At 37.0% G+C, this 15,442-nt stretch overlaps 1 protein-coding gene across 13 annotated transcripts in view; it reads left to right on the plus strand.

Moving 5' to 3' along the window:
- The window catches only part of LOC120530915 (eukaryotic translation initiation factor 4 gamma 3-like), a 206,790-nt gene that overhangs the window by 63,833 nt on the left and 127,515 nt on the right, over positions 1 to 15,442 (plus strand). For 12 of the 13 annotated variants that reach the window (XM_039755722.1, XM_039755723.1, XM_039755714.1 and 9 more), the window contains one exon: positions 9,305 to 9,397. The exons of the other annotated variant lie outside the window; for it this stretch is intronic. In XM_039755722.1, the coding sequence (XP_039611656.1) occupies positions 9,305 to 9,397 (93 nt within the window). The remainder of the gene's footprint in view (positions 1 to 9,304; positions 9,398 to 15,442) is intronic. 13 annotated transcript variants of the gene reach the window in all.

A 15,442-nucleotide genomic window follows, 5' to 3' on the forward strand; every position in this document is an offset into this window, starting at 1 on the left:
TGACTTGGCCCAGCATCATAAAAATAGTTCATAATAATACTAAGTAATGCTTTACTCAGATTTGTATTATGGCGGTGTAGGAGGTTAGTTTAATTTATTTTGTATTTTTGTATAAAAATACTGTGTTTTCTAATTGTGCATTTTCTTCTGTATATTTTAAAGCACCTACCTATCAATTTCTTCACAGTAAAGCAAGGTCTAGTGGTGTATATGCTTATTTTAGTAGGCTAATGAGATTGGTATTGAGGTTTATTGGACACAAGGCAGAAAGGTAGTATATCCTCAATTCACTTTATTTTTAACTACTTTCATATAACTGTGTAGGTTTTTGATCTCATTAATATTCTCATTCTGAGAGGAGATGTAAGGATTACACTTTTGTCATTATTTTTGTTGGATTTTTTTTTTTTTGATAAGGCATCTCAAAGCATAACTAGGCTGTTGCCTTATCAGGTACTGTTTTTATTAATGAGTTTTTTGCTACGTAATTAGAAGTAATTTCAACCTACAAACTGTTGATTCCTACTAAAGGCAAAGTTATTACAAGTATGAACTTTTGTCAGAGATTATAATTAAAGCTGTTACTTATTATTGCCTAGTTAGCAGAATGCAGCATGCTAATATCTACAAGTTTTTTGCTACTGATTCTCATGAATAAAGCGTGCTGTTTTGGGTTTTTTTTTTAATTTGTCAACCTTAGTGGCATTGTGCATTTTTTGCTAAATGCCTATGATTTATAAATTTTACATCAATTTGCACTACTTAAGCACTTCTAATTAAGGTGTATATTATGGGACAAATATGTTTGAGGTATATTGTAGGAACAAAAAAAGAGGGTCCAATAGGCTTGTATAGGTTATAGGTTGCTTAAAGAGACTCTTTCATTACACCTAGGTTTACTTAAGTTTACTAGTCCATGCATTAAAATGGTATAGGATGACTGTTTGGTATGTCTTTTGAAGTGTTTTCCATGTTGCTAGAATTTTGTATTTGAAGATAAAGCAGTCTAGTTTGTACTTAGTACCATGATGCTTTCTTTGTAAAAGTATTTTAAACAATGATTGCACCGTATTTGTGTTGTTCTTAGTTAATTTTTTTAAGGTATTGAAAATGTTTTTGTAAAGAAAAGATCCATTACTATTTATTTAAAATTTCTGGCATGCATCCATTTATGCTAAATAGCACTGAGTGGTTAAATTAATAAGGGGATCTACCTATGATGTAGTCCTTCATTTGTGCACTCATTTACTCTTCAAGGCACAAACTCAACATGGTGTCTAATGTAACATAGTATAGGGTGGTCCAGATCTAATTATGCAGTTTCCATTACGCTATAAGTTAAGTTTATTACATAGAGAATTCATAAAAAATTATTTTTGTTGCTGATAGATGGCAGCACCTCCCCTGAATTCCAAAATGGCGGGGAGACGGTTATCAGTCGAGCAGCGGGTGTAATGTGTTCGCCTTTTCATAATTGCGTAATTAGATCTGGACCACCCCGTAGTACTGGCCCATTTTAACTTCAATTTCTTCATGTTACCTAGTGTTGGATCCCTACTTAACATAGATATATAGAGATAGAGATAGAGATAGAGATAGAGATAGATAGATATAGATATAGATAGATAGATATATATATAGATATACAGTAGATATATAGATGTGTGTGTGTGAATATATATGTATGTATGTGTGTATATGTAAGTATGTGCATCTCAATGAATTACAATATCATTGAAAAGTTAATTTATTTCAGTAATTCGATTTCAAAAAGTGAAATTTGTGTATTATATATATTCATTGCACACAGAGTGATATATTTCAAGCTTTCATTTCTTTTCATTTTGCTGATTATCGCCTACATGTAATGAAAACCCAAAATTCAGATTCAGTATCTCAGAAAATTAGAATATTGCATAAGACCAATAAAAAATAATTTTGAATACAGAAATGTTGGCCTACTGAAAAGTATGTCTATATACGCAAACAATACTTGGCCGAGGCTCCTTTTGCATGAATTACTGCATCAATGCAGCGTGGCATGAAGACGATCATCAGCCTGTGGCACTGCTGAGGTGTTATAGAAGCCCAGGATGCTTTGATAGCGGCCTTCAGCTTGTCTGCATTGTTGGGTCTGGTGTCTCATCTTCCTCTTGACGATACCCCATAGATTCTCTATGTGGTTTAAGTCAGGTGAGTTTGCTGGCCAATCAAACACAGTGATACCATGGTAAACCAGGTATTAATACTTTTGGCAGTGTGGGCAGGTGCCAAGTTCTGTTGGAAAATGAAATAAGTATCTCCATGAAGCTTGTCAGCAGGGAAAAGCATGAAGTGCTCTAAAACTTCCTGGTAGACAGCTGCACTGACTTTGGACTTGATAAAATATAGTGGACCAACACCAGCAGATGACATGGCTCCCCAAATCATTATTGACTGTGGAAACATCACACTGAACCTCAAGTGACTTGGATTCTGTGCCTCTTCACTCTTCCTCCAGACTGTGGGACCTTGATTTCCAAATGAAATGCAAAATTTACTTTAATCTGAAAAGAGGACTCTGGACCACTGAGCAACAGTCCAGTCCATTTTCTCCTTAACCCAGGTAAGACGCTTCTGACATTGTCTCTGATTCAGGAGTGGCTTGACACAAGGAATGCAACAGTTGTAGCCCTTGTCCTGGATACGTCTGCGTGTGGTAGCTGTTGAAGCACCAACTCCAGCCGCAGTCTGCGGTTATCCCTGTTGCTTGTGCACCTCTTTCTGCCACATTTTTCCCTTCCACTCGACTTTTCTTTAATATGTTTGGAGACAACACTCTGTGAACAGCCAGCTTCTTTAGCAATGACCTTTTATGGTTTATCCTCCTTGTGGAGGGTGTCAATGACTGTCTTCTGGACAACTGTCAAGTCACTGAATCAGACTTGAGAGAGAATTGAAAGCCCAGGATGCCTTTGCAGGTGTTTTGGGTTAATTAGCTGAGTGGAGTATGACACCAGGAGTCTATAATGTTGAACTCTTTCACAGTATTCTAATTTTCTGAGATACTGAAATTTGGGTTTCCATTTGCTATAATCCATAATCACAAAAACGAAAAGCAATAAATATAATACAGTATAAATGAGTTTATATTCCTCCTGTGTCAATAATTTCACAGAGCTTTTAGCATTAAATCTTAATGGGTATGTTTTTTTGAAATTTTTGCTCATCTGGATTTTTTCAACTAATCTTTTGCTGATCTACAAAACTTCTGATAAAAGGTATAAGTTGATTCTCCTTAAAGGGTTTCCTGCATTTTGACCTTTTCTCCGTTGTCTTCTCTTTCCTGGCAATTGACATTTCATTTCGTTTCATATGGAAAGCATCTACTTGACATCATATTGCCTGCACCATTTTGGCATGGAAGTGGTGATGTTAAATGGTTCTGTTGAGCTGATGAGTTATGTTTTCATTCATTCTGCATTTTGCGTTTATACCAGACATTTGAATTTATCTCAAGAATCTACAATGTGCAATTTTGTTGTGTTTGAGGGTCCTAGTACGTCAGGTTAGTCAATCTACCGGTAATATCATTGGACTTTTGTTATTATTGTGTTCTGGGACTGTCATTCCCCTTTAGTAATTCAGCCTTAAAGTTAACTTCTGACATAATAAGAGTTATGTAGTGCTCAAAAGGCGCACAGTTTCTCAATTCAACAACAGATTACAAAAAAAACTTGTTTCCCTAATTTAAATTTTTCATGTGTTTTATTAATGAGAAGATAAGGTTTTTTTATTTCTACACATCTTAGGTTTTGCTTTCTGTTTCATGCACTTTCTTTTTGAAGGTGTACAATTTTTCCTGTAACAACAACTTGGGTGTTTTTCCTGGAACAACAGAAGCCTAACAGTGATGGATTCACCCATGAGGTCAGAGTTCAGTTTGCATTGTCTAGTGCTGAAGAGATTACTGTACTAAAGACGGCTTGTCCTGTCTCAGCCATGCAAATAGGTACTTCTGTCAGGATACTTTTTGGGTATTTTGTTGACTTCCCTGATCACAGTTCTTTTTGCCTACTTGTTTATTCTGATGGGATGTTTTGCTTTGGGAATAGTTTAGTTAATTCCATTTCATTTACATTTTATTATCATGGACTTCTTGGACATTTCAAAACCCCTGCCATTTTTTTTTCTGTCTATATTCAAACACTTATTTATACAGAGTATTCTATGGTTATCATTTGCCCTGACATTCATTATGGTATTTTGTGTAGAAGTGTATTTCTCTAGATAGAAGATGTAGAATTAAAAGTAACCATTGGATAATTTCATTAAAATTCTAGTGGCCTTGCATGAAAATTGAATATACATGGCTTGGTGATCTATTGTAGTATTTAGCTGCTCATTGCCCTTATTCCATTTGTATTAAATGAATACTCTCCCCAAAATGTTTGGTATGTTACCCTGTGTATTTTGGCCAAATAATGTTTTATCTCATTATCTTCATGGAGAAAGTATGTATTGAAGATTGAAATACCAAATCTGGACAATGGTAATAGATGTGGAAAGCATTCGTGGATAAAAGAAAAGTAATAATAATAAATAATAATTATTTGCATTTATACAGTGCTTTTCTCACAACTCAAAGTGCTTAGCAATATTAGGTTAATGGTCTTGCTCAAGGGCCCAACAGAGCAGAGTCCCTATTGGCATTTATGGGATTCGAACCGGCAACCTTCCGATTGCCAGTGCAGATCCCTAGCCTCACACATGTCATATTGCATGATCCACATGTTTTTTTTATCCATTTCTACTCTCAGAATGTGCAAAATGCATAAATTCTTTGCTAAAATACTATTAATACTTTCAGAAAATACTTTCTCGGCGCAGCCAGGGTGTTGAGGGGGTCCGGTTTGATGGACTCAGGATTGGGTCACTGCTTTTTGCAGATGATGTTGTCCTGTTTGCTTCATCAGGCCGTGATCTTTAGCTCTCTCTGAAGCAGTTCGCAGCTGAGTGTGAAGAGGCTGGGATGGGAATCCGCACCTCCAAATCCGAGAACATGGTCCTCAGCCAGAAAAGGGTGGAATGCTCTCTCAGGGTTGGGAGCGAGATCCTGCCCCAAGTGGAGGAGTACAAGTATCTCTGGGTCTTGTTCACAAGTGAGGGAAGAATGGAGCGTGAGATTGACAGGCGGATCGGTGTGGCGTCCACAGTGATGCGGGCTCTGCATCGGTTTGTCGTGGTGAAAAAGGAGCTGAGCAGTAAGGCAAAGCTCTCAATTTACCAGTCGATCTACATTCCTACTCTCACCTATGGTCATGAGCTTCGCGAATACAAGCAGCTGAAATGAGTTTCTTCCACAGGGTGTCTGGGCTTTTCCTTAAAGAAAGGGTGAGAAGCTCAGTCATCTGGGAGGAGCTCAGAGTACAGCTGATAGGAGTCAGGAGTCAGATCAGGTGGCTCGGGCATCTGATCAGGATGCCTCCCTGGCGAGGTGTTCTGGGCACGTCCAACCGGGAGACGGCCCCGGGTAAGACCCAGGACACGCTGGAGGGACTATGTCTTCCGGCTGGCCTGGGAACACTTCGGGATTCCCCCGGAAGAGCTAGAAAAAGTGGCCAGGAAGAGGGAAGTCTGGGCATCTCTGCTCAAGCTGCTGCCTCAGATAAGCGGAAGAGGATGGATGGATGGACTTTCAGAAAACACAATGAAAAAGATAAAAAAGAATGGCACATTCCTATAATATTGTTAGTTTGAATTGAAGAAAGAATTCTTGACCAATGAATGAGTGGGAGAGGCACATCTTCAATTCAAACACGTAGTATTATGGGAATTTGCCTTTCCCATTTATCTTTTACTCTGTTTTCCAGAAGTAAGTATTAGAAAGTGTTCTCGGCCAACACTAAAAATTACATTGGGCAATTAACATACAAGACATTTTAAGAGAGATATGTTTTTTTATAATTTATCATGTGAAGGGTGGTGCACAAGATTGAAAGGTGAACACTTAATTGTCTTGCTTATGACATTTTGCTCTGCAGAAGTTACTGATTAACATCAGACCTTCAGTGTACCTCTATAGGGTTTATAGAGCCCTTATTGTCACGTGTATAGAGTAAAGTGAAATTCTTGTAGCATGTCACCACTCTCCACCGCCATGATTACCTCAAAGCCTTCCTTACCTGGAAAATCTCAATATGCAGTTGAATTTTGCCTTTTAAACTGGTTATTTGCTATATAAGTTTGTCATTTTTGGTGAATATTGAAAGTTACAGACCCAACCACTCCACAGATGCACTTTCTAGTTTAGATCAACAGATATCTGCATGTTGTGTTCAAAGCAACAACAGTAATCAAGTAGTGCAGACAGTATAGTTCACCAGGAAATGATTCTTTGTATTTGTAATATTATTCCTTAGATTTTTGCATTATAGCTAAATTGTAGAAGTGAACATGTTTTTTTTAGTAAAATACAGTTATTGACATTTTTTTGAAGGATGTTCCTGAAGTTTGGCATATAGATTTGCCACATATACAGATATTTTGTACCAGTTCAAGTAAATCAAAGAGAAAAAAAATTGAATACCTACAGTGCTTTTAAAATTTAATGTAAATCTTAAACAGCATTGTACTATATGGTGCTTGGCAAACATGGAAAAACTGAACCCAAGTAGTCAAATTTCAAAAGGAGTGAATATATGATATGTACTTTTGGTAAAGTATGGTGAGCTTGGAGATCTCTAGAAGAGCCTGTCACAGTGTCAAATGAATACAATACATTGTTACATGTTATGTCAATTTAAATGACTTGTCAAAAACATCTCTTCAGTCTGAATTATTGTGGTTGGTTTTATAAGTCATACTGACTAGCAGCAGTCTTTGCCCCTTACAATGTCCATTAGCCTTGAAGCCATGCGATTTTGCAGATGACCTCATGTAGTTAGCAGTGGGTCCAAGGCTGTAGGAAGTTGAAATTTTGTAATAATCTTTATAAGAGTAAAGGGTAGTATTTAAAAATAACTGATTTCAAAAGAATTTCATTGCAGATGCACATAAAATATTTATTTTTATATGTAGACTAACATGAAAATGTGTATTGGAGAAAATACTTTTTGAAGGCAAATTTCTATTCTTCATCCTCCTGCCCTTAATTAATTTTGTGCATCCCATTGACATTATGTGAATGTCAAAATGAAATTTTACAGTTATTTACTAATAAATGTAACATTTTAAATATTAATGTAATGTTATACATATTTGATGTTATATCTTCTACTTCGAAAGGCGTTTCACATATTAAGAACCATGTGTTTTACTTTAGTTTGGAAAGCCTCTCTGTAAGCACATCTTCCCTTTTTTTAAAAAAATAAAATATGGTTCTTCAATAGGATTAGAATGTTTGTGACTTTATAGGATTGTTCAACTTTTGTTTTCTCTAACCAAAAAATGTAAATTTACGAAAAAAATAATATTGATGTTTAATACAAATATATAGATGTTTATTTTGCCAAATATATTAGAATTGCAGTACAATAGTAAAGTAACCATTTTGCAGAGTGGCCTGTTTTGGTTATGCAAGTTTACTGGCCTGGCTTTCTTGTTCTTTAATCATACTGAGCTGATTTTACTAGTTAGCCAACTCCAAAGATACTGTCGATGACGTTGCTGGTATGTGTCAGAGGTTAGTACAGAACATCAGTGGTGTGAGCATCAGCTTGTAGACTACATTTCAGCACATTTTTGATTTGTTTTATGTATTCATGTCTGTCCTTAATTCAGACCTTCTCAACCTCTGGTATGTTTTTTAATGTTACCACAGCTTTTTCCGTGAATTTGATTTAAAATTATTCTCTTAAGGTAATTTTCCAAAATAGATTCACAAAGTGTAATTTAATGTTCAAAATTGAGCACATAAAGATTAGTCTGCATGATGATATCTTACCACTCTAACCTTCTTTAAGAAGTGTTTAGAAGTTAAATCCTTTTTTAAATTATTTTTGTATGTAATACAGTACAGTTGTCTTGTTACAACCTTTTATCAGATATTTTCTGTGCATTTTTTGGTTTATCTTTATAATTTCTTGTGTATTTAAATATGGCCTATTGTCACTGGTTACTTTTTATTAAATATTAGGAATACAAATCTGAGCCGTATAGCTCAGCTGTAAATGAATGAAAACCTTAGCAAAAAATGTAATTTCTTGTAATAGTTCAAAAATCTTGGAAAATATTTGGTATTTATACAGTTTACCCAAACGAAAAAGACTATAGTCACTAAAGCTCATACTTTTGATAACATGCTTACAAGCATCTTGGTGAGAGTACTTTTTTCTTTATGTAGTATTCTCACAAACGATTAATACTTTACATTTGCTTCCTCATCTGTTCTGTTTTTTTTGTTTTTTTCTTTGAACTTTGTTGCTAATTTTTTATCCCTTTTTCTTTTAATTTCTAACTAATAGTTGCTCGTTTTCTGCCTCACATTTGTTTCTATTGGTACTTTTATATTTAAATTAAAGACAAAGTTGCAAATACATTTCAAAATATTCTAATGAGATTCCCCCATGAAGCTGTTATGCATGATTTAAGATGCTATTGTTAGTTTTAAATTCTTTAATAATGCCAACCTATTACAAAATAAAGTGGTCTTGAAAATATGTACAGTATGTATGTACATTGGTTTAAAACTATTTAAATGTCAAGCATTTTTGAAATTTATTTGGCTATGTGCTTGATAATAGATATTACTTTGTTTAAATATATGCAGAAGTGTGCATATTAAAGCATAACCAAAAAGTCCTTAAGTAAAAAATGGGCTTCAGAATTTTCCTTTACATTTTGCTGCCCTTTTTTAAGCTTGAGTTCTGGATATATTACATATTCATCTCACAGCACCAAAATATGTAGTCAGAAAGCCTGGGAACGAGCAATAGCTTGGTTTAACATAAAGAACAAATTGTACAAATTGTAATTGGGCTGCATGTATCTTTTGTATCATTTTTGTGCTGTTCTGTTATTTGCCAGGAATTAGGCTGTCCCTGTCTCTTACTCTGAAAAACTGATTAATACTCTCTTCTTTTCACTTGTGTTGAGTCTACCATGAGGCCTCTGTAAACAAAGTGTTTTCTCAATTAGCCGTGTCTTTTTGTATGCTTCTTATAACTTAAGACTTATAACTGTGATGCATTTGACATTGTAGTATAGACCTTATGTCACATTCAGAAAAACTGAGTAATTGTCAGGTCATTTCAATAATGAGAAACATTTGAAGGATTTTAGCATCCTCTTTCAAATGCCTCTGTCTTTTTCTCCATGTTTTCAGTCGCCATACACGCCTGCTCAGAATGCTGCAACTGGACCCCTGGTGTATGCTGCTCCTCCACAGACAATGAACGCACAGCCTCAGAGCCGTCCGGTGAGTACATACATTTGACATCCTCGTGTTTGAGATGTGCAGAATTAGGAACAGTACTTCACATGATGTAGTGATCATTTGTGCAAGGTTTTTGCCTAATATATCTTGTTTCATTTTAAAAATGAAAGTGTCTTGGAAAGCAGTAGTGTATGTCAGAATACTGACTTTATCTCTTTATGGATCTTAGTTTTTAAGTTCACACTTAGTTCTTTATCATGTAAGTTCGTTTGACAAGAAGTATTAAGAATTAAGTGTAATAGCAGCGGGCGGCACGGTGGCGCAGTGGTAGCGCTGCTGCCTCGCAGTTAGGAGACCCGGGTTCGCTTCCCGGGTCCTCCCTGCGTGGAGTTTGCATGTTCTCCCCGTGTCTGCGTGGATTTCCTCCGGGCACTCCGGTTTCCTCCCACAATCCAAAGACATGCAGGTTAGGTGGATTGGTGATTCTAAAATTGGCCCTAGTGTGTGCTTGGTGTGTGGGTGTGTTTGTGTGTGTCCTGCGGTGGGTTGGCACCCTGCCCAGGATTGGTCCCTGCCTTGTGCCCTGTGTTGGCTGGGATTGGCTCCAGCAGACCCCCGTGACTCTGTATTCGGATTCAGCGGGTTAGAAAATGGATGGATGGATGGATGTAATAGCAGCAAAGTAGCTCTGTGTGTAAAGTCATTTTATTTATCTCAAGAAGTATTCATTTGGTAGAGCTAAATAAGACCAGCTAGTTTGGTTTTTGTCCCATTTTATTAAGTCCACTTTTGTTTATTTGCAAAATAATGTTCCCGTGCTATAGTCCTGGCATTTCATCCTTTATATGTGTTTTTTTGTTTCTGGAAATGAGAATAACATTAATCATTATGGTCATTTGCCTGTAAAAGAGAAACTGTGGTGTTCACTCAGTAGCCTAATAGTCGTCTATGGCAGTGTTTTCCAACCATCTGTCACCGGACCAGTGCCTGTCCATAGAAGAGAGAGAGAGATATGCAACATATAAAATATGGAGTTAGTGTAGGGCTGTGTCAGCATGCACCTAATTTAAAAAAATTAAAGGTTATTTCCACACTAAAAAGAAAAAAAATGTTGCACAATGTTTTGGCTATATAACGTGTACACACACCCAGCAATCTAATATACACTACTAGCCGATGCCCACCGTAGCATACAGCATTGTAAGAATAGGAACGGAAAACGGTGAGAAAGGAATTCAGAAATCAAGAAGAAAGAAATACTTCTTGAAAGATGCAGTTGCGAATAGGTGTTTTGCTGGAGATGATTTGTGCCAAAAAATAACCCACTGATAGGAACAGGCAGTTGGCAGATCCCGGAATAGAGATGACGTTGTACAAAAACCCGTCGACAGAGAAGATACTGTCGTTCATTTTATAACAAAGGCTTAGGAAACAACCGTCGCAGTATAACGAAAATAGCAAGGAGGGAAACCAATGCCATTGGTCGAGAGCATAGACATATATAGAGAGACGCCGCATTCACTGTGTTGCCCAGTCGACACAATACGTCAGTACGCCCGCCCTATTGCGAGTGGCAAAAGTGCCATTTAAACTAATACAGGTAGACGTGGAAACTGGGTTTTCTGATGAAAAAACAATACACGTTTAAAACAGTATCGTTTACATACAACAGATTTTAGCAAATCATTTACATGTAATTATTTATTCCATTTATACAATAATAATGGCAATTATTAAATAATTGTTATTATTATTAAATAATTCCTCCCATATAAGTAATATTTCTCGGACTGCTGCCTTCCATCTCCAAAACATTTCTAGACTTCGTCCTGTTCTTATGCAACACAGTACTGAAGTATTGGTTAATTCCCCGAGTCACCTCACGTATAGATTACTGTAATCCTTTTCTAACTGGCATCCCACAAAAATTTATCCATCGTTTACAACTTATTCAAAAATTCTGCTGCCAGGATAATAACCTGCTGTTCTAAATCCACTGAACATATTAAACCTACTCTCTCTCAACTTCACTGGCTCCCTGTGAAGTTGTGAATAGGTGTTTTGCTGGAGACGACAGTTGCCGGATCCCAGAATAGAGATGACGTTGTACAAAAACCCGCTGACAGAGAAGATACTGTCGTTCATTTTATAACAAAGGCTTAGGAAACAACCGTCGCAGTTTAATGAAAATAGCAAGGTATATGGGAGGCTGCAGGCAGCGTGGGGAAGGGTTTGGAAGAGGATGAATAGGAATCGAGAAATGCCGTGTCAGCTGCGTGTGGACGGGACCGGTTTTGAAGAGGAGCCACAGGCAGCGTGGGGAAGGGTTTGGAAGAGGACGAATCGGAATTGAAAAATGACATGTCGGCGGGACTGGTTTTCAAGTGGAAACAGGATGAACCAAAAGAGAAATATATATAAGAGATATTAAGCGCCCTGCTCCAGATGACTGAAACTCTGGTTCAGGAGAAGCAATTTTGATTCAATCCTGGAACAGTGAACCACCTCAGATCCTTGAGATGTCACTGGAATTTTCCCATTCTGTCTACATTTACTTTGTAAACACTTATGTATCCCATGGCATCTTGTGGAAAGTGCTGGAAGAATATGGGGTTCTAAGGCCACTACTGCATGGCATTGTGGGGCAAGAGATAAAATCACATATTTGTCATTGTCAAGTCTGTTTTGTATAGACATTGGACTCGCAGCAATAATGCATCTTGTCTAATTCTCCTCTTTTGAAGATGTATCAAAGCCCAGAAAACTTTGCTAAGTATCCAGCTTGGAAAACTATACTCAGCAAAAAAAGAAACGTTCTTTTTTTCAGGACTGTGTATTTCAACAATAATGTTTTAAAAATCCAAATAACTTTACAGATCTTCATTGTAAAGGGTTTAAATAATGTTTTCCATGCATGTTCAATTAACCATGATCAATTAATTAACATGCACCTGTGGAATGGTCATTAAGACCTTAACAGCTTACAGAAGGTAGGCATTTAAGGCCACAGTTCTAAAAACGCAGGACACTAAAGAGACTTGTCTACCGACTGTGAAAAACACCCAAAGAAAGACGCCCAGGGTCCCTGCTCATCTGCGTGAACGTGAATTAGGCATGCTGCAGGGAGGCATGAGGACTGCTGATGTGGCTAGGGCAATAAATTGCCATGTCCGCACTGTGAGACGCCTAAGACAGTGCTACAGGGAGACAGGAAGGACAGCTGATCATCCTCGCAGTGGAAGACCACGTGTAACAACACCTGCACAGGATCAGTACATACGAATATCACACCTGCGTGACAGGTACAGGATGGCCACAACTACTGCCCGAGTCACACCAGGAACACACAATCCCTCCATCAGTGCTCAGACTGTCCGCAATAGGCTGAGAGAGGCTGGACTGAGGGCTTGTAGGCCTGTTGTAAGGCAGGTCCTTACCAGACATCACCAGCAACAACGCCGCCTATAGGCACAAACCCACCTTCGCTGGACCAGACAGGAGTGGCAAAAAGTGCTCTTCATTGATGAGTCACGGTTTTGTCTCACCAGGGGTGATGGACGGATTCGTGTTTATCATCAAAGGAATTGAGCATGTCTGGGACCTGTTGGAACGCAGAGTGAGGGCTAGGGCCATTTCCCCCAGAAATGTCCAGGAACTTGCAGGTGCCTTGGTGGAAGAGTGGGGTAACATCTCACAGCAAGAACTGACACATCTGGTCCAGTCCATGAGGAGGAGATGCACTGCAGTACTTCAAGCAGCTGGTGGCCACACCAGATACTGACTGGTACTTTTGATTTTGAGCCTCCCTTCATTCAGGAACACATTGTGAAACATTTTTAGTTTATGTCTTATGGTGTTGACTCTTTTAGTGTTCATACAAATATTTACACATTAAGTTTACTGAAAGTAAAAACAGTTGAAAGTCCGAGGACGTTTCTTTTTTTGCTGAGTATATATGTTTCATCTTTGCTATTTGAAGGTGCTCATGCCCTTACTGACACCCTTACACTATCATCTTTCGTGCGCACCAGTTCATAGCTGTACGTGATACAGTTAGGATGAGAATTAAAACATCCAGTTCCATGGTCATGGTGCTCTCACAGACAAGACTGGTATAGCCAGTGGAGAATTTAAAGTACCTTGACGTTTTGTTCACAAAGAAATGTAGTGGTGACTGTGAGATGGACAAACATCTTTGCAGCTTCAGCAGCCATTTTATGAATGTCGTGCAAGATCATGGTGGTTAACCTGAATGCAGCTTTTGACTTACTGATCAGTTTACATCCCCACAAGCCGACAAAATGATATACCTGAGCAGGGTTCCTTGGCCGTGTTATTAGTTTTTAAGTGTTCAGTGTTGTTGCCTCGCAGAAACCTGTATTCTGATTCAGTTGTGGCTTTGGGTCTGCCAAAACCCATTTCTGTTGCTTTTGATAATATGTGAAACTACACTCACTGACACCTTGGCTTTCTTTTTATTTTCTTGAATAAAATGAACTTCACTTTTAAGGGTTATAATGGCCTGTCTGTCATTCTTTAATTGCCTTTTTTCTTGACATTATGATAGCAATATTCAATGAAATGCAGTGTTGTCTAAATAATGCTTCACAGGGTTTGTTTCAACACTCTTTCTGTACAGACACAGGATCCGCACATGTTGGGCCGCTAGGAATTTTTGCATCAACTTTCAAGGCTTAATTAACTTACAGTGCTGCAGAAAAGCTATAAATTATTAACCCATTGCTTGTTCCTTGGAAAAGGCCTTTTTGTAGAACTCTGAAAATTGCCTATGTATAATTTCAGATTATTCACTGGTTAAATATAATAAAAAAAAACTGAAAATATGGGAAAAGATGGGAATGTTATAAAACTTTTTGTGTGAGTGCATATATGCACATATGTGTGTATATACACATTGTGGCATACAGTACATCAGAAGAAATTTTTGTATATCATTTTACCATTATCATTTAGTGCTTTAGCACTTCAGAAAACCACCTTTGTTACTTGTAGCCAAAGAGAGCATGTGGTTGTGATACAACAAACTGGAATGTGGTGGTACAACTGTGGAGGTCAAAAAAGAAGGAGAAAAATAAACAATGGGCTTTCTTTGTGAAATTAAAAGAATCAATGGAACATGGTACTTGTCCATAAATGATATGCTTTTTAGGAAAAAAAATATATATGTTGTGTGTATGTTTCAATATGATTTGAGTACAGCTATACTGAAATGCTGGTGCATTTACAGTTTCATTTACACATACAAAGGTAGCACATTGTGGACTTTTTAGTTAAGAGATTTTTGCTCTGCTGAAAGACATGTTTCATTTTAAACTAGCTGACAGTTTATTTGTATTTTGTGTAGACAAGGCAAAATGTAGCTGCTTGGAGTCAATATTGGCAAATCGAAACTGTAAGAATTGCCACAAGTCAACTTCAGTTTTTATTGTTATAGTCTGGAAATATATCACCAGCTAAGAGCTTTAGGTGCAAATCTATCCATGGAAAAATAATTGCATTGCCTATCCCTGGCTGGCAGCATAAATCTAAGCCAAAAGCTGTGTGGTGGTTTTTAAAATAGTAAAAAATAAAATGTTTTATTCCATGTGATTCTTCATTTGTAGCTAAAAGCATGTTTTTAGAGTAATACAATGCAGTATTTCTGCCTTTTCTGATATAAAAGGTTAAATCAACTAATGATGCTGATGGCTGCACATGTTGTACATATGGAATGTGGAATTTTTGTATTCAAATACTGTATTAATGTGTACAGAAATGAAAAATGTCTGCAAAAATATAAATTGCTTTTACTAAATAATTTACCTACAACACATAATTTGAACCAGGTTTTTTTTTTTTGGCAAACTTTTAGTTTTTAAAAACACTTTTGTAATGGCATATTAGTTTGAAAAAATACATGATCCTTTTTCAGAAATTAGAGTAAAATTACATCTGCACTGAAAATTAAATAAAAATATAACACCAAAAGCACTGTTGTAGGTTATTGTGTCTGTTATAAAGGAAAAATATTATAATATTGTATTAAAACTTCATTAGCATTATACATTATCATTAACTAATATATAA

Source organism: Polypterus senegalus, chromosome 6 (genome assembly GCF_016835505.1).
Source record: "Polypterus senegalus isolate Bchr_013 chromosome 6, ASM1683550v1, whole genome shotgun sequence".
NCBI lineage: Eukaryota > Metazoa > Chordata > Cladistia > Polypteriformes > Polypteridae > Polypterus > Polypterus senegalus.